The 25,323-nt window shown below is 44.1% G+C and overlaps 1 protein-coding gene across 1 annotated transcript in view; it reads left to right on the top strand.

The window, feature by feature from the left end:
• The window catches only part of crim1 (cysteine rich transmembrane BMP regulator 1 (chordin-like)), a 287,206-nt gene that overhangs the window by 135,339 nt on the left and 126,544 nt on the right, over positions 1-25,323 (top strand). The window contains exon 5 of the mRNA XM_069930938.1: positions 1,458-1,579. Within this exon, the coding sequence (XP_069787039.1) occupies positions 1,458-1,579 (122 nt within the window). The remainder of the gene's footprint in view (positions 1-1,457; positions 1,580-25,323) is intronic.

Raw genomic sequence — 25,323 nt, 5'->3', positions numbered from 1 at the left:
AACTCATCTTACCTGTAAGGGAGCCACCACCCCCATCCCAAACCATTCCTTATGAGCCTATATACCAGGTCCTGAAATGGGAACCCAGGGTAGGGGGAGCTCCCTCAGGAACAACCTATGAAACAAATGGCCACACCCTGAAGCCTCTGATGGCATATCTTCTCAGGTTGAAGGAACCCAAGCGTCCACTTCCACTAGTGGCTACTATGTAACACACGCTGGGCGTATTGGTAAACCCAACCCAAAATAGTGGGACTAAACTTCATTGCTGAACTGTAACTATTGTGATGTACAGCACCAACATGGATTGTGGTTTGTGGGAGGTTGCTCAAGAAAGGAGATGTAGACAGCTGCTCCCATTGGCTGCTCTGCACCCGCTGTAATTGCGTTGTAGCCATCGTTCTCGCCACACCACTACTACGCATGCGTGAGACCCCGCAAGGCATGGCAGTTAAAAAAGGAGCTTGACTGATAGCAGGTCACCATCACATGAAGCTCCCTTTGTACAGAGTATCGTTTGAGTTTAACAGTAAAGGGTTGACTAAGGTTACCACTTGTGTTGTCTGCTTATTCGATGGAATAACAAACAGTAATGTTGCAGATCGGTTGTTAATTGGAGCTCTAAACAGCTGTCCAGATCATTGATCCAGAGATGTGAATTCAATTCCCACCGAACCCCCGGGCTATTAAAATTAAACAATTCCAAAGTAGAGAATTATACCAGCAAAGCTTGTGAAAAAATAGGAACTTGACTGTTATGAAACTTCTCCACTTTTGCTTATGTTCTTTTGGGAAACAAAACTGCTGTCATTTCACAGCTGTGCCCTTGAATTGTCCTTTGAAATGGGGCACTCAGTTCTGATGGCAACGGGGATGGGCGATATCTGCCAGACTGTGCATCCACAGCATATCTTGCAGGCCCTTCAGCCAAAATTGTCCATACTAACCAAGCTGTCCATTCGTTCCTAGCATTTGGCCCGCATCCCTCTAAATCTTTCTATCCACGTACCTGCCCAAGTATGTTTTTAAAACTTACCAATTGTATCCACCTCTGGCAGCTCGTTCCTTTGGTCACTTATAAATCTTTCTCCTTTCACTTTAAGACAATGTCTGGATTCCCCTCCTCTGAGAAAAAAAGACCATGACTCCTTACTTTGTCTGTGCCCTCCATGATTTTATAATCCTCTCTAAGATTCTCTGCCCCACCTACATCAGCACCCTACACTCCAGGGAGAAATGTCCCTGCCTATCCAGCCTCTCCTTCTAACTCAAGTCCTCCAGTTCCTTGTGAATCTTTTTCTGCATACTCACCAGTTAATCATATCCATCCTTTCATATAACTCAACTCTGCCAGTCCCAGTAAAATCCTTGTGAATATTTTCTGCACCCTTTCCAGATACCTTTCCTGTAGCTAGATGACCCTTATTAGTTCATTCAAGTTCTGGTTTGCATTCCAGATGCGAGTGTTTGCTGGGGATCTGCCGCGTCCCAAAGTGCAAGGCCGGCACCATACCTCGGATCGTCTCCCCTGGAGATGGCATGCCTGGCAACTGCTGTGATCGCTTCGAATGCATCAACGGTACGTGCAAATTCACTAAGAATGTCCTCAACATCCGTGGGGCAAATGTTTGCCCATAATGTGCCCCTGCAGAGAGAAGACTGGAGGTGCTGACACGGGCCGGGAATAAGTGGAAAATAAACAGTGAAGAGCAGGGCCATGGGCGAGGTCCAGGTGAAGAGCAGGGCCGTGGAGGAGGTCCAGGTGAAGAGCAAGGCCATGGGGGAGGTCCAGGTGAAGAGCAGGGCCATGGGGGAGGTCCAGGTGAAGAGCAGGGCCATGGGGGAGGTCCAGGTGAAGAGCAGGGCCATGGGGGAGGTCCAGGTGAAGAGCAGGGCCATGGGGGAGGTCCAGGTACTGGGATGCTGTTGGCCTTTATTGAAATGGGAGTCTAAACAGTTTGCACATTCAAGTGTTTGGAAATGGTGTCAATGGTTTTTTTTTTAAATCAGGTTCAGTTGATTGCCTTTACAACAAAGCTAGCTCTATTTATTACTCTATACACACTCTTTGCCTGTTCTAGTGTACCATTGAGAAGAATTTTTGAAGTGTGTGACAATAGAAAAAAACAGTTTGGGGTTGAAATCTCTGCTTTACTCCTTTTTCCTCAGGGTGAGAGCCATAGAACTCACCCAGCATAGTAATAAGCCTTTCAGCCCATCTAGTCTGCGTGGAACTATTATTCTGCTTGGTCCCAATGATCTGCACCCAGACCATATCCCTCCCATCCATGTATCAATCCATTTTTTTCTTAAATATCAAAATGGAGCCCACATCCACTACTTCAGCTGGCAGCATGTTCACACCACTCTCTAAGTGATATTCCCCCTAATGTTCCCTTGAAGCATTTCCCCTTTCACCCTTAAGCCATGTCCTCTAGTTTGTGTCTCACCTACCCTCAGTCGAAATTTACATTTACTCTCTTTAATGACCTCTATCAAATCTCCCTTCATTCTTCTACACTCCGGAGAATAAAGTCCTAACCTGTTTAACCTTTCCCTGTCACTCAGTTCCTGAAGTCCGGGCAGTAAATCTTCTCTGCACTCTTTCTATCTTACTGATATCTTTCCTGTATTTAGGTGACCAAAGCTGCACAAAATACTCCAAATTTGGCCTCTCCAATGTCTTCTACAACTTTTAGCATAACATCCCAACTCCTGTTCTCAACACTATGATTTATGAAGGCCAATGTGCCAAAAGTTCTTCACGATCCTATCTACTTGTGACACCATTTTCAGGAAATTATGTGTCTGTTTGCTTGGGTCATTGGACAAGGTAGTGGCCTTTTCATTTACACTTACCCTCAGGATATGGGTGCCTATCTTGCTTGTCTCCTTGTGGTAGGAGACCTTCTTCTCTGTGAACTGCTGCACCTCCTGGTGAAGGTGCTACAGTAGCGGTGCTTGGAAAGGAATCGCCACAGAGCCCCATTGGAGGATTTGTATTTCCGAGTTACATGGGAGACCTTGCAGTCCATAGAGTTTATGATAGCTCACAAAATAATCCTATGCCCCTTCCCTTCAGTATTTCCCTGTAATTTACTCTCCTTACATTCATATCCTTCCCTCCTCCCCAGACTCCACAGTCACCTTTATGCTTTGGGCAATGTACAGCGGCCAAATAATCTGACAACCCAAACATCTTGGGATTTGGGAGGAACCGAGCACTGGTGAGAACCCATGCGATCACAGGGAGAATGGGAAAGCTTTACGTGGTGACACTGGAGATCACTAATAAATTCAGATCACATGAATTGCCCCTGAATACCTAATTTTTATTTAAATTACTTGGATGAAAACCAATGTCCTGCTGGAGCATTTGTTCATTTTGCAACGGATCACTCTTCTGAAAACCAGTGTGAGATTCACCAGGGCACACTGTCATCCAGGACCCTGGCAGAACCCACCATTCCATTTCTCCAGACAGGTCTGCGCACAGCTTTCAAGTCCACTTCCACTTTTCTAACCAATCTATTGAAGAGCAGGCAAACTCCACAGGCCCTTGTTACCAAGCGGCATTTGATGTCACTTTACTTCGGGAGATGGGGTGTAGGAAAACACTAATAGCATTGGAAAGAATGTATTTTGCAAAGTGTTGAAGGATGTCTCAGCCATAACATTTATTATCACTGCGGTATTCATAAACAGTCAACATAGCAACACTGTGCATTAACAAGAGCTGCCTATTTAAATATAGCCCAATGTTTAGACCTTGATGGAAATTAAATATAGAGAGTATTGTGCTCTGTATCACTGAAGTATTTGGCACAATGACAATAACATCTGAAAGGATAAACGAGTCCACTTACTAACAATACAATTAACTTACACTCTGTGCACTGACATTTAGTCAACACTGAAAGAAAGTCGTTCTGAAATTTTTCAACATTTAAAGCTGTCCATGTCCTCTCATCACACATTTTGTTGAACAGAACAAAAGAAAATTGCCGTAGGTGTGGAAATCTGAACTAAAACCAGAAAATACTCAGCAGGTCGAGCAGCATTTGCAGGGGTGAGAAACAGAGTTTCAGGTGGAGAGCGTCACATCTGAGAGTTCTTTATCCGTTGTATTTGAATGACCACACCAGACCGTCTGAAATACCCGTTTTTCAGGAAGTGTAGCTTCCCCACGACGGATTGATGCAGCCCTCACTGAGAGTAGTGGGGGCTTGGAATGCATTACCAGGGGTGGTGGTGGAGGCTGTTACAGGCGAGACATTTAAAAAACTCTTCGGCACATGTATGCAAGAAAAAATGGAGGGTTATCAGTGCGAGGCAGGGAAGGTTTAGATTGTTGACTAGGATTAGATTGCATTGTGGGCTGAAGGGCCTGTACTGTGCCGTAATGTCCCACACTTCCAACAACTTGTGTGTTGCTCTACTTTCACCTCACCTCACCTCCTCTTATATAGGAACACCAATACACTCTCAGCCATCAAATCATTCTTCATCATTTCCACCAAATCTAATGCAATCCCAGCACCAGTCATATCTTCACCACCCCTTTCTGCTTTTCACAAGGGCTACTCGCTCGGTGTCTTCCTAGTTCACTCATCCCATCCCTGTCCCTGGGCAATTTCCCCTGCAGCCAGAGGAGGTGCCACACCTGCCCTTGCACCTCCTCCCTCACCACCTTTCAGATGAGGTCTCCGGCCTTCCCTCACCTACCTGGCACCATCATTCTCTTCTCATTTCATTCTGTCCCTGCAGCGCGGATCACTTGAGGCCATAAGACATAAGAGCAGAAATAAGCTATTCAGCCCATCGAGTCTGCCCCGCCATTTAATCGTGAACTGATTCATTTTCCCACTCAGCCCCACTGCCCGGCCTTCTCCCCATAACCTTTGATGCCCTGGCTAATCAAGAACCTATCAATCTCTGTCTTAAATGCACCCAATGACCCGGCCACCACAATCACCTCTGTCAACAAATTCACAGATTTACCACCCTGTGGCTGAAGAAATTCCTCTGGATCTCTGTTCTAAGTGGACATCCTTCAATCCTGAAGTTGTGCCCTTTTGTCCTAGACTCACCCACCATGGGAAACCACCTTTCTACATCTCAGCTGTCCGTGCCTTTCAGCATTTGAAATGTTAAATTCCAATGAGTACAGGCTAATAGCTGTCAAATTATAACCTTTTCATTCCTGGAATCATCCGTGTGAATCTCTGAACCCTCTCCAATGTCAGCATATCTTTTCTTAAACGAGTCGCCCAAAATTGCTCCTAGCGCCTTATAAAGCTGCAATATCACATCCCTTCCCCAATGTTCTATTCCTCTTGAAATGAAGCCCAGTATTGCATTTGCCTTACTTTCAGGCTATCCTGCATGAGGAATCCCAGGTCTCTTTGTATCTAGGTATCTTCATTTTTCTCCACATTTAAAAAAATAGCCTGTCCAATCATTTTTTTTTTCTAGCCAAGTGCCTGACCGGACACTTTCCGACATTATATCTCATCTGCCCATTCTCCTAATCTAGGTCATTCTGCAGGCTCCGTGTTTCCTCCACACTACCTGCTCCTCCACCTACCTCCGTGTCATATGTGTACTTAGCTACAGCCATCTATTCCACAATCCTAATCATTTATGTACAACGTATAAAGAAGCGGCCCCAACAGGGGCCCCTGTGGAATGCCACTGGCATGAGCAAGCTGGGAAGCAATCCAAGGCAGTTCCATCGATCGCTGGGAGAAACACCAAGCTTCGCCCTAAAGACTATCCAGCAGCGAGGTAGGGGAGTTGCAAATGTCTCGGGGCACCCCCAAATCACTTGGCTGATTTTACTATAAGATGGTCGCCTTTCCTAAGGCATTCTTTCTCAACCCTATTGCTGAAGGTCACAAGGTAGTCAGGCAAGGAGGAATGTAGGTTAATGACAGCTGCAGTAAAAACCTGAATCTGAGCCTGTGGAGGTTTGGTTGCAAGCGGTAATATTTCCACCCCAACAATTATTAGAATTTAGTGGTTGCTCTTTATGTCAGTAAGTAATTGTATAATGTTGTTGTACTGCAACAGGGACTGAGGAGCAATTGAAACTTCTCCAGGATTTAAAGTAGGTCACGCACAGTGTTTGTCGAAGTACAGCATCGAAGGCTGGGCCTTTGTGTGCTCTCTCCCCACATCCCAGTTAATTTTGTCCACTTCCATGAACTTAACCATTCGCAGTCTTAGCTTTATTGTTGAATCTGTACCAGCTTGGAACTCCATACACTGATTAGGCAGCCCTCTTAAAATGATTTATCTGGAATTGTACTCCTGGAGTACTCCTGGAGATCCACCCCTGCAAGGGAAAGCTATGAGACCAAAATGCATATTTGATCATTTGACAATTTTTGATGGGAAACAGTAGATTTCTGAGGAAAATGAGGATGTATTTAATACAACTTTCTCATATACATTGTATGCTCATACATTTATGTTCATCTCCACCTTGTCTAGATTGTTGTTTAATCCACACGCACACCATTGAAAGGGTGGGAAGGAGGGGGTACCTGCATGCGCTGTCCTATTTAACTCACCGTTTGAGTTCGATAGGAATGTCGGCAGACAGTGTGATTGCAGTGCAGTACGCAGAGAAACTCAGCAGGTCGCGCAGCATCTGTGGGAAGCAAAAGGGTAACCAACGTTTCGGGCTTGAGCCCTCCATCAAGGTATGAGCGAAGAAGCAGGCAGATGTCTGAATAAAATGGTGGGGGGGGGGGAGGAGCACAGGCTAAAAAGCAGGTGGTCATTGGTGAATATGGGTGGAAGGGCAGAGGAGAAAGAAGGTGAGAAGTGATAGGTAGAGGGGGTGTAGCTCTGCGAATGGAGAGAGAAAGGGGTTGGGAACTGGAGGAAAGGAGACGGAGGGATGGGGAAAGAGAGAGACGGGAGGGCCCCAACAGAAACTGGAGAAGTCAATGTTCGTGCTGTCTGCTTGAAGAATGCCCAAACAGAATATTAGGAGTTGTTCCTTCAATTTATGAGTAGCCTTACCTTTTGAATTGGCACATTACAGCCTCCCAGATCCAGCGACTTCAGATCAAGATGCTGCTGTTTTTCAGATCTCCTCTTGACCCATCTTCTCCTGCACCCTTTAGTCCCTTTATCTGGCCTCAACACTGTTCCTCCATTATTCCTGCGTCTGAGTCCAGGGATTCCCTACCCAACAACCCTGTGGGTGGATTGTGCGAGGACTTGCAAGGGTTGATAGTGTGGAATGGGAATATCTGTTTCAAATTTTGAAAAGATTTAATTTCGCCCCTGGTTTTATCTCTTGGATTAATTTGATTTATCAAGCTCCAGCTGCTGCTGAGATTACGAATAATCAAGGATCTTTACTCTTTCGATTATTTCAAGGAACCAGGCAGGATTGTTCTCTTAGCCCTTTACTATTTAATTGAGCTTTGGAACTCCTAGTGACATTCAGGGAATTAATCTTTCTTTGGCTTGGCTTCGCGGACGAAGATTTATGGAGGGGGTAAAAGTCCACGTCAGCTGCAGGCTCGTTTGTGGCTGACAAGTCCGATGCGGGACAGGCAGACACGATTGCAGCGGTTGCAGGGGAAAATTGGTGGGTTGGGGTTGGGTGTTGGGTTTTTCCTCCTTTGCCTTTTGTCAGTGAGGTGGGCTCTGCGGTCTTCTTCAAAGGAGGTTGCTGCCTGCCAAACTGTGAGGCGCCAAGATGCACGGTTTGAGGCGATATCAGCGGTGGTCAATGTGGCAGGCACCAAGAGATTTCTTTAGGCAGTCCTTGTACCTTTTCTTTGGTGCACCTCTGTCACGGTGGCCAGTGGAGAGCTCGCCATATAACACGATCTTGGGAAGGCGATGGTCCTCCATTCTGGAGACGTGACCCATCCAGCGCAGCTGGATCTTCAGCAGCGTGGACTCGATGCTGTCGACCTCACTGAGACATCTAATAGAGCAGATGGAATTCACAAAGTTTGCAAATGATCTTTGAGTATGTAATTCAGATCCTGAGACATCTATTCCTCCAATGTTGTCTTTGCTTTCCCAGTTTGGTAGTTTCCCTGGCTATAAATTGAATCTTTATAAAAGCAAATTATTCCCAATAAACATGCAAGTTTGTAATCATTCAGCTTTTAGAGTGGTGAGAGGTTATTTTACCTATCTTGGGGTTAAAATTACCAAAACATTTAAAGATCTATATAAATTTAACATTCTTCCTTTGCTAGATTATGTGAAACAATCTCTTTCTAAATGGTCTCCATTGGCTTTATCTTTAATGTCGTATTAATGCTATTAAGATAATAATCTTACCTAAATTTTTGTATTTATTTCAAGTAGTCTCAGTTTTTATTCCAAAATCCTGTTTTGATAATATTGACTTTAAAATATCTTCTTATATTTGGAATAAAAAGAATCCCAGATTGAGTAAATTCCATCTGCAGAAATTAAAGAAAGATAATAGAACGGCTTTACCAAATTTTAGCCTGTATAATTGTCCTTATATTATTCTCTGGATCTACTATTCTGATACATTGGAACGCCATATTGGGTAGATTTGGAACTGAATTTCAGGCTGCGGTATACAGTAGCCTCTTTATTGGAGCAGCTCTTCCTTTTACACTTTCTCAGATTAGTAGGCTTACACTTCGCTCCCGTGTGTAGGCAAGGATGTCTTGGAGGAGTTTTATGGTCGTGAACTGATCATTGCAGAAAGAGAGATGGTTGAACAAGACGCTGATGAAATTTCAACCCAATACTTAAACATACATTACAGGTTTGGTTTCAATTTCGGAAGTTATTTGACTTGAAATATTTTGTTTTATTTAGCACAATTTCTCTTAAATTTAAAAAAAAAATGTCTATAATTGATCGAGCCTTCTCGTTTTGGAAGGTTAAAGGAATCATTTATTTTTCAGATTTGTTTATAGATGGTAGCTTAATGTCTTTTGAACAACTATCTGATAAATTTTCCAAATTAGAATTTCTCTGAATACTTTACTGCCTAACTTTCCAATATTGTACCAACTGGATTTAGTTGGTACTTTTTTTCAGTTGAACCCTTCTCATAAGGGTTTAATAGATAAGATTTATATTAAGTTATTAAGATTGGAATCAAATTCTAATGACAGAATTACAAGGGCCTGGGAAGAGGAACCTCAGTTACATCGTCCAGCAGAATCATGGGAGAAGATTTTTGGATTGGCAAACATCTCTTTAATTTGTGCTCATCCTTCTTTGATTCAGTTTAAAGTGGTACATCCGGCTCTATGTCGAAAGACAAATTGGCCCATAGTTTTTCTAATGTTAGTCGTATTTGTGATAGGTGTAAATCAGAAGTAGCTTCTCTAACTCCTATGTTTTGGTCATGCCCTATGTTGGAGAGGATTTGGATAGATATTTTTAAGACTTTGTCAGCTATACTGGATATCAGTTTGCAACCTAACCCATCGACTGCTCTTTTCAGGATCAAAGTTCTAGAAGTGGGACGAGTTCCCTCTTCCACATATCGGGTTGTAGCCTTTTCTACATGTTTAAGTTGAGAGAAAATTAGGAGTCGTACATTTGATACATCTGTTGAGTTTGAAGAGGCTTGGTGACCTTTTATAAATTATTTCCACATGACTGAGTTAGTATAATTACTTTCCCTTCTGGACTATATTTAATTTTACTTGCTTTCTCTTTGTTGGTGAAGACCAGATGATTAATTTTTATTAATAAATAGGCTGCCCAGTCTTTTTCTTTTCTTTTTGTTTTTTTTCTTAGATTAGGTGGGGTTTTATATAATAACATTTTTCTTCTATTTTGAAGATTTCAGTTTGAGGAGATGAGAACATATTTGTTAATTCTGGTGCCAAGCAATATGTTATATGATGTCATATGGTGATTATGTACTCCTATTCTCCTCATATATTGTTTACTTACAATAAAAATATTGAAAAAGAAAGAGGACTGCAGGGGTTCAAGAAGGCTGCTCGCCAGTATCTTTGCAGGGGTACGTAGGCTTAAGCTGTGACTGGTGTCCTTACCACTGACGCCCAAATCCCAAAGAATACACCCAAAAATCCTTCCTTTCCCACACATTCTAACCTCCATTTTGTCCCTTTGTCTTATTCTCGTATCTCTCCAATTTTTTAAGTCAATTATTGAATCTCAACTCACCTGCAGTTCAAAACATTGAGAGATTGAAAAATGTCCGAGGATCCACTTATAAATTTCCGAAAAGTTGAAATGCGGGTGAAGCAAGCAATTAGGAAGCCAAAGTGGTATGTTGTTCTTTATTGCAAGAGGATTTGACTCCAAAGGTCATTTTACTGCAATTCCATAATGACCCGGTGAGACTGCACTATGTTAAAGTTTATTATCATCAAACTGTACATGAACAACATGATGAAACAGTGTTCCTCTGAACCACAGTGCATACACATACACACAGAACATAGTCACATAAAAAAATTTAAATCAATATTACGATGATTTACTCAGTTTCATCAATCTCACAGCCCACGGGAAGCTATTTCCCAGCCTGGCATTTCTGATTTTGATGCTGCTGTACCTCCTTCTTGATGGTGGGTGATGAAAGATACCGTGTGATGGATGGAAACTATTTAAGCAACACTCCTGGTGAGAGGAAAGGGAGACCCCAGTAATCTTAGTAAATGCACAATGCTGGAGAAACTCAGCAAGTTAAACGGAGTAACTTATATAGCAAAGATAAAGATACATACCCAACGTATCCAAACCTCGATGAGGGGCTCAAGCCTGAAACTTTGGCTATCTTTGCTACATAAAGTGCACTGTTTGACTTGCTGAGTTTCTCCAGCATTGTATTTTTACTTCAACCAAGTCTCTGTGGATTTTCGTGTTTTACCCCAGTGATCTTGTTGGCTGTTTTGATGGTTTTCTGCATAGATTTCCGATTTGATGTTTTGCAGTTATACCATGCCACACAATGATGCAGCCAGACAGAACACTCCCAATTGTGTTCCTATAAAATGAACGTCAAGATGGAGGCAGGTAGTCTTGCCCTCCTCAACTTGCTAAGGAAGTGTAGGCGCTGCTGCGCCTTCCTGACGAATGAGGACATGTTGTAACATGATATACTGGTGTGATCACTGGATGAATTCCTCAGCTGGGGAATTATTTCTAAGAAGCAAGATGAAGCAAACCGAGTGTATAACTCACAGGGTTCACAAGAATGAGAGATTATCTCATACAACAACCTAGGTTATTTCTCCTGGTGGCTCCGGTGACAAATTAAGTATTGAGTTAAGGAGATAGTTCGCCCAAATAAGTGTGAATCCGTGACATTCCTCAGATGATCTCTCATTCCCGATCTGTATCAGAGCATCAACTGCCTAAAAGGCTATGAAAATCAAGACTGCAGATGCAAGAAAATAAAAGAGAAAATGCTGCAAAACACTTCTCAGGTCTGGCTGCATCAGTTGGAAGAAAATCACAGGTCAAAGGCTGAATTGTTACCTAGTTTTTACTCTCCACGTACGCTACCTGACCTGATGAGTGTTTCTAATATATTCTGTTTGTCCTTTCACCCTGACATGCTTCTTGATGTACAGGTGCTCCATTGCCTGCTGAGTAGTTTGGATTTCAGTGGATGGGTAGCCTAGTGCACAGTGTGTGGGTGGTCAGAAATAGAAAAAAACAAGACACATCGAGGGGAGAAGCACATAGAAGAGCCGCAGCTTGATTCATTCAGAACCTCGTGATATGCTTCACTTCTCTTTAATGGGTTAACAATGCAAACAGCGGCGCGTTGTGTGGACTTGTTCAGCATTCCTCAGCTGGAATTGCCAAGGTGTTCTCTATGTGTCAGTTATCAATAAAGCTCTTGAATTCCAAAGGGGAATGGCATTCATTGTAGCTGTGCAGTAAATGTAACTTAGATGTTCTCAGGTTAATGTCAGTCTGAGTTAATCCAAGCAGAGGTGGGGGCTGGTCAAGGAACCGCATGTTCACGGACCATTATGATCGTTTATCTCAACTCAAGATGTTTGTAATGCACAAAGAAGCTGGAGAAATTCAGCAGGTCGTACGGCATCCACAGGAGGTAAAAAGGTAACCAGCACCCACAGGGGATAAAAGGTAGTCCGAATCCTTCATCAAGCTTTGTGTAAAAAGAAGGCAGACACCTGAATACAAAGGTGGGGGAGGAGGAGAGGAAGGGACAAGGGGAGGAGTGCAGGCCAACAGGTAGATAAGGGGGGGGTGGGGCGGGGAGAAGAGAAAATAGCTGAGGTGATGGGGGAAAGGAGTAAGGAGACATGCACTTCCAGATACTGACACAGGCTTACATTATAGTGATGCTTGGCATATGTATTTGTCACCATTGGCCTTTTCATGGTTTAGTTCTGTCTGTGAAGGTGGGGGAATAATTACTAGTTAACATTCTTCATGATTTCCCTGCATGTGTCCTGAAGAAGCAATCAGAGCAATGGAATTAATGTTTCTTTTGTACCAGTTGAATGTAACATAAGTTTAAACTGGTTCAAGAAGCTGATGTGAGCCATTCCCATTAACAAGCACCAGTTTATATTTTGGTTTGTTTCCAGCCCATGAATAAGTTTGTCTCTATATTAGTCTACGGTCTGTAATGGAATATATTCTAGCCACAAAATGTGTTTATCAGTTTTATTTTGAACAGGTGTACATACTATCACTTAACTCCAATAGACACACACTCACTTTTAGATATTGAAACAGGCAACATCTGGCGTGTAGTGTACTTAAAGGGCTTATTGACATTCACATTCAGATGGATGTTCACTAAAAGTGCAATAGAGTCATTGATGTTTGTTTAATTCCACTCATGAAATTCAGTTCCAGGACTTAGGGGAAGCTGATTTTTGGAACTGGAATGCAGTGCAGGTTCCTGGCTATAGCTCACCTTTATTGCATGAGATTGAGACAGCGTTGCCATCCCTGTGCACACATTAAAGCAACCTTGCCAGATGTATGCAGCTGTACATAATCACGAGCCAGAAATGGAAGAGAGCAGAGAGTTTCCTTCTTTCCCCCCCACCCCACCCCCCACCAATCCTTTGACATCACCCCCCCCCCCTTCCTCCTACCGCCTCAATAAAGGATCCCAACTCAAAACGTTGACTGTTTCTACCTGTGGCTGCTACCTGACCCCCCTGTATTTCAGCTTCCTCTCATTGTTTGCCCAAGAGCAGAGGGTTCACTGGCAGCATGGGGGCAGTTGTTCAGAGAGGGGGCAGTGCAGAGAAATCTTAGAGTCATGCCTTAGGAAGAGGCACTTTGACTCACCTTGTCCATGCCAACTTAAGATAGTTCCATTTGCCTGTCATATCCCCTCTGAAACCTGTATAAGTAAGTGCCTTTTGAACACTGCAATTGTACCTGCCTCTATTGCTTTCTCTGGCAACTCATTCCACATACCAATCATCCTTTTGAATTTTTTCCCTCTCAACTTGAATCCACACCCTCCAGTTTTAGGCTTTCCTAATCTGGGAAAAAGACAAGAACTAATTTCCTTATCTCTACCGGTTTTCTGAAGCCTCTCACACTCTAGAGTCTCAGGCTATTCAGCTTACCCTTATAACACAAGTCCCAGTAGGGTGAATGCTTCCTGCACCCTTTCCGGCCTGAGGGTATGCATTTCTTCATGCTTGAGCTTCTTCTGTCATTGCTCAGGAATTCACAATGCAGACAAACAGGGCTGCAGCGCCCAAGAGCAGACTCTGTGGTGACGGACATTCGCAGATTCCTGTGGTTGACCAGCCTGAAACTCATTTTCAAACCAGGGCTGGGCTCTGCGATTGAAAGAGTACAAGGGCTGTTGGCAGCCAACATTATGGAGCTTGCTTCTGTAAGGAAATCGTCACGGACATCTGGAGGCCACACACTGAAACAAAGTGACTCTGTGCCAAGAAATTAAACCTTTATTTTCCGTACCAAACAACTAAACAAACATAAGACTCGAAGTTTGGTTGCATTCGTAATGATTCAAAAATGTTCTACTCCTTTGAACTAGCTCCATGATGTTCACCAAAAAGGGAAGGGAGTTTTAATACTCTAGTGTGTCAAGATATTTTAACTGTCTCAAGGACCCCCCCCCCCCCCCCCCACAACCTCTCATTACTGACATCTTACTAATGACTCGAAACAGTTTTGCCTGAGACTGTAGTGATATTGAAGCTAGTAGTGTTTCCAGTTCCATTCTTGTTATTTGGAAGTGAACCTGTATTATAGTTAGTTAAATGATTGCTGTTGAATAACACTGCATGGAAAAAGGCCCTTCAGTCCATTGATTCCATGGTGATCATCAATTCTGTATTTTCTGTATTGAAAAGGACCTTGATAATAAATGGCATATTATCCACAACTCAAGGTACTTTGAAGCAGTTACATGACTGCCCAGGGAAGAAATGGAGAGTTCAAGAGGACCAGAAGACTGAAGTGGTGTCTAGATATGTCTTATAAGCCATCAGGTGCACAGGGCAGACTTCCTGGGCTATCTAGATATCCTTAAGAGTAAAACACAAGAGTCTGCAGACACAGTGATTGGAGTAAAAACACAATGCTGGAGAAACACTCAGCATGTCAAACAGCATACTTCATGTAGCAGAGATAAAGATACATAGAGATACATAACCAACGTTTGGGGCTTGAGCCCTTTGTGATGTACTGTGGTGACAGTAAGCAGACCCAAGGTTCGTAAAGACTGAACAACAGGCTTTATTCTACTTAAAGTCCTCTGCTGTATTCAGTTTCACTCTGAGTGACTGACCTCGAGGGGCTGGATGTTCTTATATCCCGGCGGATGATTGGCAGCCGTCCGGGTGGGGCTTGGTCCAATCAGGTCGGCTGATTGACAGCCAGTATGTGGTCTGTCCTCTGGTGATCTTCCTGCAGGTTCACAGGTCGCCCCCCCGCAGTAGGGTAGGGGTGTATCACCACACCCCTTCATCAAGGTACTTGCCACATTAGGTCTCAGCACACGAGCAACTGGTAGATATTATACCCTGTCACTGACAGCCACGGTGAAAGTAAGGGAATAGCTTCATCCTGTAAAACTGCACAAGATTCATTCTGACTTTGGTTGATGGCCAAATAGGACCAGTCGTGAAGCAGCTGAACTCATCCCTCCTGATTTGCACTTCTATTGGAACTATTAAACACAAGAGCCATAAGGATTCAAGCTCAAAACGTTGGTGATGTATATTTATGTTTGCAACATCAAGTACAGTCTTTGACCTGCTGAGTTTCTCCAGCATTGTGTTTTTATCTAGACAGCCTTTGCAGCTGAGTACTGAGGCTGCCACCTTTGGTCCCACTGCACACTCACCTGTCCCCAATTGCGTGGCACCACACTCCCATTATTGGTCCATCAACACATCCATCCTCACAGCACTGGAGCTTCCTGCACCAATCAGTAAGCAGGCAGACATTTAGCTGACTGGGATGTGGCAATGACTGTCAAATCCAGCATTTGCTGTTCATCCCTATTTGACCGTGAAAATGCAGGAGTGAGACAACTTTTGTAGCTGTGTTGAAGTCACTTCCTCAGGGCTACAGACCCAGTGATGATGAAGGACTGGTGACATATTCCCAGTATGACTTGTCAGTGTGATGGTGGTGGGGGTCTTTGAGGATAGAAGCTGCTTTTTTAATTGTAGATGTCCTCAATGAAATGAAGTCTGGTTGTGTGATGTCACAGACCGAGTTAACAACCCTCTGGAGTTTCTTCTTGTCCTGAGAGTTAACGCCTCCACACTAAGCAGTAATGCAACCCAGCCAGAATGCTCTCGACGGTATACCTGTAGAAGTTTATGAGAGTCTTTGGTGATGGTACCAAATCTCCTCAAACACCTCACTAAGTAGAGCTGCTGGCGAGCCTTTTTGTGATTGCATCAACATGGAGGCACCAGGACAGATCCTCGGAAATGTTAACACCCAGGAATTTGAAGTTCTTGACCCTCTTCACTACTGAGCCATTGATGAGGACTGGGTCATGTTCCCCTGACTTCCTCCTGAAGTCCACAATTATCTCCTTGGTTTTGCTGACGTTGAGTGCAAGGATGTTGTCATTGCACCATTCAACGAGCTAATCTATCTCCCTCCTGTATGCTTCCTCATTGCCGTTTGTGATTCTGCCGACAACTATATCTATCCCTCAATTAATATTTCTAAGATTCAGTATATGTGATCTGATTGCTACTTGCGATTAATTATTTGACATATTTGCTGCATTACAACATAAATATGCTTGGGGTATTTTGAGAGAACCTGTTACATTATTGGCTTTACTTTATTCCAGTGAGCAATCTCTTTTTAACCTTGACCAACATTTCTCACTCCTGAAGTGTTCCTTTTCCTCGTTGCTGGCAGCCACTTATCCTCAAAATAGCCTCCCTTTCCCCTAGTCTCCAATATTGTAGGAACTAATTACAGATTGTTCAAAGAAAATTTGCACAAGAGCACCATTCTTGGTCTGTCAGTTGGACTGCAGCCTGCCAGCCTTCTGCCCAAACAATTCAAACTATAGACAGTTTATCTTAAAGGAAATCAATGCGGTTTCTTTTGGTCAGTTACATAAGCGTAATTTGCATATGTACCAAAACAGTTACTTGTGCCCAAACAGGTACTTTGTAAAAAAAATGGTTCTTTGGATCAAAGCAAGTTAATGTTCAGGTTTCTTTGTCATCTGGTTGTACCAGTACAAACTGACAAAACAGCATTTTCAGGTCCACGTTGCAGAATAGTGTAAAACGCACATTGGATCAGAATTTATTGTCACAAACATATCTAGAAATGTGTTTTTTTGTGGCGGTGTTACAGTGCAAATATTTAATTTCAAAAATAAGCAAATAGGGCCAAAAAATAGGATAAAGTCAGGTCATCTCTAGTTCATTGTCCATTCAGGAATCTGATGGCAGCGGGGAAGAGGCTGTCCTTGTGCCACTGGGTGCTTGTCTTCAGGCTCCTGTACCTTTTTCCAAATGGTAGCAGAGCGATGAGGGCATGGCCTGGGTGGTAGGAGGGCCTGAGGATCAGGTCTGGTGCCCGTGACATCGCAGGCCGAGTTAACAGCCATCTGGAGTTTTTATTTTCCTGTCCTCTGCATTGACACCTCCATACCCAACACATAACAATCATACAGACAAAAGATGCATCCAGCACAGCAGAGTCACAGAGAGTTGTTTTAGGAGTTATTTCAGCAATTTCTCATTGCCCATGGGAAGAAGCTATTTCTCAGTCCTTAAGAAAGGACTCTGGAGAGCTTGAAGGGGGCATGAGAAGGCCTTAGCGTGTAGGATTAAGAAGAATCCCAAGGCGCTCTGTGTATGTGAAGAACAGGACGTCGATAATGAAGGTGGGGTAGCTAAAGGATAAAGGAGGCAACATATGCCTGGAGGCGGAGGAGGTTGGGGAGGTCCTAAATGAATTATTTGCGTCAGTACTCACAAGAGAAAAGGACCTTGATCAGGGTGAGGTCAAAACTGAATTGGCCTTTTTGCTGGACAATGTAGAGATTAAGGAAATGGAAGTATTGGATCTTCTTAAAAATATCAAGATTGAGAAGTCCCAGGGCCAGGCTGCTGTGCAAAGTGAGAGAAAAGACAGCTGGGGCAGTAGCTACAATCTTTGAGTCCTCTTTGGCCAAAGGATTGGAGAATGGCAAATGTAGTCCCCTTGTTTAAAAAAGATAATAGGGAGAATCCTTGGAATTATAGACCGGTGAATCCTACATCAATGGCTTGTAAACTAATGGAGAGGATTCTTAAGGTTAGGATCTATGAGCATTTGGAGAAGTCCAGTCTACTCAAGGATAGTCAGCATTGGCTTTGTGAAGGGAAGGTCGTGCCTCCTGAGTCTAATGGAGTTTTATGAGGAGGTAACAAAAGAAATTGATGAGAGGAGGGAGCTAAATTTGGTCTACATGGATTTTAACAAGAGACTCATCCAGGAAGTCATGAGTCACAGGATCAGTGGAAAATTAGCTCTATGGATGGAAAAATTGGGTTGTAAGAAGAAAGCAAGAGGCCAGTGACGAGTGGAGGGCTGCAGGGATCTGTTCTGGGACCCCTGAACTTTGTGATTTTTATAAATGACTTGGATGAAGAGGTGGATGGATGGGTCAGTAATTTGGCAGTTGACATGAAGGTTGGAGGAGTTGTGAATGGAGCCAAAGGTTGTCGACAGTTACAAGATGATAGAGACAGGATGCAGAGCTGGGCGGAGAAGTGGCAGATGGAGTTCAATCTGGATAAGTGTGAGGTGATACATTTTGGAAGGACAAACAAGAAGGGTGAGGACAGGAATAATGGTCAATTACTTAAGTGTGTGGATAAACAGAGGGACCTTGGGGTGCAAATCCATACATCACTCAAGATCACCGTACAGGTTGATAGGATAGTTAAGAAGGTCTAGGGGATGCTGGGCTTCATTAATAGAAGGATTGAGTTCAGGAGTAGAGAGGTCATGATGCAATTCTACAAATCTCTGGTAAGACCACTCTTGGAATATTGTCTTCAGTCTTCTCATCTCATTACAGGAAGGATGTGGAAGCTATGGAGAGGGTACAGAGGAGATTTACCAGGATGCTGCCTGGATTGGAAAACAAGTCTTATGAGGCAAGGTTGGCAGAGATGGGACTTTTCTCTTTGGAGGGTAGAAGAATGAGAGGAGACTTGATAGAGGTCTTCAAGATTATGAGAGCCATAGATGGGGTGGACAGCCAGCACCTTCTTCTCAGGGCAGGATCAGCAATCACCAGAGGTCATATGTACAAAATTAAGGGAGAGAAGTTTAGAGGAGACATCAGGGGTGAGGTTTATTTCTTACACAGAGAGCTGTTGGTCCCTGGAGTGCCTTACAGGAGATGGTGGTGGAACCCTGAAACATAGATGAAAGAAAAATAGAGGGTTATGGGATAGGGAGCGTTTGGCTCTTTTTTTTAAGGAAGGGATATATTGGTTGGCACAACATCAAGGGCTGAAGGGCCTGTATTGTTCTATTTTTAATCTGGTAGTTATGGCGCTGATGCTTCTGAATCATTTTCCCGACGGGAGTAGCGAGAAGATGCTGCGTGCGGGGTGGTAGAGGTCCTCCCCACCACGCCACTTCTGTCTTTTTTATCAGGTGTTATCTGTCGCTGAATGAATGGTTTAAATTAATTTTAAGGACATTGAACTCATGTCCTGATCCCACTTATTGAGTCCTGCAGCTCAACAACAGCTCATTCAGCCCACCATGTCTATAAGCACCCACTTGTCACTACCTGATCCTTTGCTTTGACAAATGATGTGTTTGTCTACACATGAAATAGGAGAGTACCTGCCTTCACCAACCCCTCAGAATTACCACTCCACATACCAATCACCATCTGGGTGAAAAAAGTTCTTCCTCCAATCCCCTCTCAACTTTAAACAATTTTTGAAAATGTATTTTTTTACAGCCATTTCTGGCTATTTAGAACCATGCTGCCCAATGACACCCAAATTAACCTTTGGCCCCATTCATTTTGAAGGGTGGAAGGAAACCGGAGTACCCAGTGAAAACTCACACAGTTCATGGGGGGTGGGGGGGGGGGAGCGTGCAAATTTCTTACACATAGCCCCATATTCAGAATCAGAATTTATTGTCATCATGAACATCAGAAAACAAACATTCATAAAACCACCGTACAAAAATAAATAAATGTAGGGCCTGAAAAGTCAAAGTCTCTGGTTCATTGATTATTCAAGAATCTGATGGCAGCAGGGAAGAGGTTGTCCTTGCACCCTTGAGTGCTCGTCTTTAGGCTCCTGCACCTTTTTCCTGATGAAGAGGGCGTGGGGGGTCCTTGAGGATAGAGGCTGCTTTCTTAAGGCATCTCCTCTTGTAGATATACTCAATGGAGTGAAGTCTGGCGCCCGTGATGTCACAGACCAAGTTAACAACCCTCTGGAGTTTTTTTCTTGTCCTGAGCGTTGGCATCTCCATACCAAATAGTGATGCAACCAGCCAGAATGCTCTCTATGTTACACCAGCAGATGTTTGCGAGGGTCTTCACTGACATACTGAATCTCTTCAAATATCTCACAAAGTATACCTGCTGGCGAGACTTCCTTGTGATTGTATCAACATGGAGACTCCAGCACAGATCCTGGAAGACGTTGACACGGAGGAATTTGAAGTTCTTGACCCTCTCCACTACTGAGCCCTCGATGAGGACTAGATCGTGTTCTCCTGACTTCCTCCTGAATTCCACAATCATCTCCTTGGTTTTGCTAATGTTGAGCGCGAGGTTGTGGGTGAGACACCATTCAACGAGCTGATCTATCTCCCTCCTGTACGCTTCCTCATTGCCATTTCTGATTCTGCCGACAACCGAGGTGTCATCAGCAAATTTGTAGATAGCATTGGAATTGTGTGCCTGGCCACACAGTCATGAGTGTATAATGAGTAGAACAGTGGGCTAAGCATGCATCCTTGAGACGCGCCTGTGTTGTTGATCAGTGAGGAGGAGATGTTGTTTTAGATTCGTGCTGACTGGTCTTCCGAAGAGGAAGTCAAGGATCCAGTTAAAAGGGGCTGCAGAGGCCCAGAGGTTTGAAGCACTGAGGGAATAACGGTGTGGAAGGTTGAGCTGTAGTCGATGAAAAGCAGCCATTTGTTTAAGTTGCTGTTTGCAGGGTGGTCCCGAGTTGGGGGTAGAACCTGTGATACTGCCTCTGCTGTGATGATAGGCAAATTGCAGTGGGTCCAGACATCTGCTTAGGTGTGTGTTCATTCTGGCCACGACCAACCTCTCAAAGCATTTCATCACAGTAGATGCTAATCGAACCCTGGTCGCTGGCACTGTAAGAGTGACACGCTCTCCGCTAAGCTAACCGTGCCCCTCGTCCCTAAACCTGAGCCTTCTAGTTTTTGGCACCTTTCTAATGGGGTTAAGTTTATTTCTCTCTATACTTTCTCTACCTATATCCCAGATAGTTTTGATTCCCCTCAACCACAACCCCCTCAGCCTCATCTGCTCTAGGGAAAACACACCCTGGCTCTCCAGTCTCCCTGCATAACTGATACGTTCCATCTCAGCCAACGTCCTGGTGAAGTGAGTGAGACGTGTTAAGCTGCAGATGCTGTGAATGTAGTAAACACACCGAAATGCTGGAGGAACTCAGATGGTCTTTTCAGCATCTAGAGGAGACAAAGATATATGGCCGATGTTTCGGGCCTGAGCCCTTCTTCAAGGAAAAATTAGAAAAGGCAGAAACAGGTTATATCAGAATTCAAAAAATGGGGGCAGAATCCAAACCAACAAAAGGTGTTAATTGGATACAATAAGGGACTAAGTAGAATTTATTATCCCTGTACGAAAGGAGGCACGGAATGGAGAGACAACGGGGGAAATAAGGGGGTGAGGGAGTTCTTTAACGAAAGTCAGAGAAGTCGATATTAATGCCATCTGGTTGGAGGGTGCCCAGTTGGAAGAGGAAGAGTTGTTCCTCCAATTTACAGGTGGTCTCAGTCTGACAGTGCATGAGACCGTAGATAGACATGTTGGTCAGGAAATGGGATGGAGAGTTGAAATGGGAACCCACTGGGAGATCCACGCTATTGTGGTGGACAGAGCCGAGGTGCCCAACAAAGTGATCTCACAGTGTGCGTCCAGTCTCTACGATGTTGAGACCATCCCAGTGAATCCCCTCTGCAGCCTCTGCTGTTCAATCACACCCATTACCATTACTCCCCCTGCTCTTATATTGTGTGCCCTTGCTAAATAAGGCGAGCATCCCAACCACCTGCTGCAACAACTACATGTGCTGGGCATCCTTGGACATAACAAGGTCTCTCTTGTTCTTTGATGTTCTCTAAGGCCCTACTCCATCTGTTTTTGCCTGCATCTGTTTGGTTACAGACTCACCAAGCAGGTACCAGCTAACTCTCAGATGGACTCTGGGAATACAGATCTTGTTGAAGCATCTCCATTCACTGTGCAACTCTGGAGTCTAAAGCTCATGCAAAAGGTCAGGATCACCTGCCTGCCTTCTGCTACCAGGTGGAAGCCAGGTCAAACATACTCAGCAGCCCTTCTTTCTGAGTCAGAACTCAAAGTCATATTCCAGAGCAGAGGTGAAAGTCTAATCTTTCTCTTTTCTTTTCTCTTTGGCTTGGCTTCGCGGACGAAGATTTATGGAGGGGGTAAAAGTCCATGTCAGCTGCAGGCTCGTTTGTGGCTGACAAGTCCGATGCGGGACAGGCAGACACGGTTGCAGCGGCTGCAGGGGAAAATTGGTTGGTTGGGGTTGGGTGTTGGGTTTTTCCTCCTTTGCCTTTTGTCAGTGAGGTGGGCTCTGCGGTCTTCTTCAAAGGAGGTTGCTGCCCGCCAAACTGTGAGGCGCCAAGATGCACGGTTTGAGGCGATATCAGCCCACTGGCGGTGGTCAATGTGGCAGGCACCAAGAGATTTCTTTAGGCAGTCCTTGTACCTTTTCTTTGGTGCACCTCTGTCACGGTGGCCAGTGGAGAGCTCGCCATATAACACGATCTTGGGAAGGCGATGGTCCTCCATTCTGGAGACGTGACCCATCCAGCGCAGCTGGATCTTCAGCAGCGTGGACCCGATGCTGTCGACCTCTGCCATCTCGAGTACTTCGACGTTAGGGATGAAAGCGCTCCTCTACCGGCATCACCTACGGCTCCTAGAACGCTTCCACCAGCGTTGTGAAAGTCTAATATACCAATGGAAAGTGGTCAGTTCAAAGGGATTCGATCAGCAACTACAGCATGGGATATTCTTCTTTCATGCCCCAATCCAGAGACCAGATCCGCAAAACTTAGATGGCCCTTGCAGTGTGATACAGAGGGAGTACTGCACCATCAGAGGTACTCTGTCTTTTAGATAAGATTTCAGATTTATTATCAGTGTACATCACATACAACCCTGAGATTCTTTTTCCTGCGGTCAAGGCAGAATTACCACTAATTGGTAGTGCAAAAAAAAACTGACTCAAATATGCATGTAAACAAATAAAGGAATGTAAACAAACTGACTGTGCCATACAGAGAGAAAAGAAAATCAATAAAGTGCACAACGAGTCCCTGATTGAGTTTGTCGTTGGGGAGTCTGATGGTGGAGGGGGAGCAGCTGTTCCTGAACCTGGTGATGCGAGTCTTGTGGCACCGACGCCCCCTTCCTGATGGTAGCAGCGAGAACAGAACGTGTGGTGGGTGGTGCAGATCCTTTATGATGGCTGCTGCTCTCCTGTTGATGTTCTCGATGGTGGGGAGGGTTAGACCCGTAACGTTTCTTTTTTGTACTCTTAAAAGAACATGGACTTATTTCCTTTTCATGTAATATTCTCTCACAACATAGAAGAAGACCATTTGGCCCACTGACAATATAAGCTATCAATTCCATTTCCCACTTATTTCCCTCAGTTCTCTCTCTCTCTCTCTCTCTCTCTCTCTCTCTCTCTCTCTCTCTCTCTCTCTCTCTCTCTCTCTCTCTCTTGCAAATGCATAAATTCCCCAATTCTCCTCCCACCTCTCTACATACAGGGGGCAATTTACAGTAACCAATTATCTTCCCAACTTACAAACCTTTGGAGCGAGAGAAGAATATGGAGCATCCTGAAGAAACATGCACAGCCACAACCTTTCTCCTTCAACAGAGGACGCAAAGAGATCAATCGTCCTTTGAGAGAACACATTTAGAAGAGTTGTCGAAGATTGTGGCTGGTTAAGCTTGGGTGGATAGAGAGTAGGTGTTCCCAGAAGTGGGTATTTCAAGGTTGAAATACTTTAGGTTTCAAATTTTAGGTGAAAGATACAAGGTGCAAGATGGGTGTGATGAGAAATGTTTTTATGTGGAGAGGAGTCCTGATCTGGAGCTCCCTGCCTGGAAGGGTGGTGGAAGCAGAATCCAGGGTTCGTAAAGTGGAAATGGGAGTACTGTACCAAGAGGGGAGACAGATTCATTCACTGATTCATCAACATATTTCTTTTTTGCGCTGCTGTTTGTGTCCTGCAGGACTTCAAAAAGTCCCCCAATCGCTGTTCTCAAAGGTTCAGTTTGAATGTTGAATGTGACTTTTTTTTAACTACAGATTAAATTGTTCATTGTCACGTATACCGAGATCCAGCACAAACCTCTGCTCTGTCCAGATAAATCATAGTACAGCAGTAAGCCAACCTTTTTTATTTTTTGTTCATGGGCAGTGTGGTTTCACTTTGCCAACTGCTCATTCACCCAGGTCAGTGAGGTCTAACACCTAATATTCCATCTGGGCACTCTGCCAACGAAACGGCATTAACACCGGCATCTCCACCCCCGTGAATCTCTCTCTCTTCCCTATCCCTCTGCCTTCCTTCCTCCAGCTCCCCCCCCCCCTTGCTTCTTCATTCAGAGAGCTGAAGCACAAATAAGACGAATTCAAAGAAAATTTTATCGAGCTCACTCGTCCTTCATAGTTCGTCGAAGAATGTGATGCAAGCTCTTAGTCTGCGCAGATGTTATGACATATTACATCGTGGTCTCTATGGTAGCACTACAAACAATACTTTTTCTTAAAAAGATAGACACAAAATTAACTAAGAATCAGAAACACAAGGTTTTTAACCGTTACAGGAGGTAACCACCATCTTTCACTTCTCATCTTCTACCCTCCCATCCATAACCCACCTATGACCTCTTCCCTGCTGGCCTGTACGCCAGCCCCCACCTCTTCCTCCCTCCTCACCTTTTAATTCAGACACCTTCCTGCTTTTTTGCTCACACCTTGACGAAGGGCTCAGGCCCGAAACGTTGGTTATCCTTTTCTCCAACGCTTTTGGACATTGCACTACAATTGCAGCATCTGCAAACTTCCCTGTTTAACTCAATCTAAAGCTCGTTTAAGTTTGCCTTTGCTGGCAGGGCCTTGTCATGCTTTTTTTTTCTAATTTTCCATACTCCTTCATTCTCCACCTATTGCTCCACTGAGGGAGAAGGACTGGAATTTCTCTGTTTTCTGTCCAGAGTAACAACTGACATGCAGAACTTTTTCCCTGTATATTTATGAAGATTTGGCAGGTTTCAATAAGTGTGCTGCAGAACCATTTTATTTATGTAAAATACGGAAAATAATTTATAAGCAAGGCAGTGACAAAAGATGTGACCTTGACTGATTCTGTTCCCCATCTGTACCTCCTGTGAAACATGCAGTGGCTCACACTGAGAACCACTCCACTGGCCTATTGTTGATTAAAAAAAAGCAAGTGGTCCTGTATTATTGACACAGAGGCTTCCAGGCAAAAATGCTCAGAGGAAGTCGAAGGACATTTCCGCACAAACATCAGTTGAGAGGA

The sequence above is a fragment of the Narcine bancroftii genome, chromosome 4, assembly GCF_036971445.1.
Source record: "Narcine bancroftii isolate sNarBan1 chromosome 4, sNarBan1.hap1, whole genome shotgun sequence".
Classification (NCBI taxonomy): Eukaryota; Metazoa; Chordata; class Chondrichthyes; order Torpediniformes; family Narcinidae; genus Narcine; species Narcine bancroftii.
Note: the sequence above shows the minus strand (reverse complement) of the source record. Positions and strands in the feature narration are given on the sequence as shown.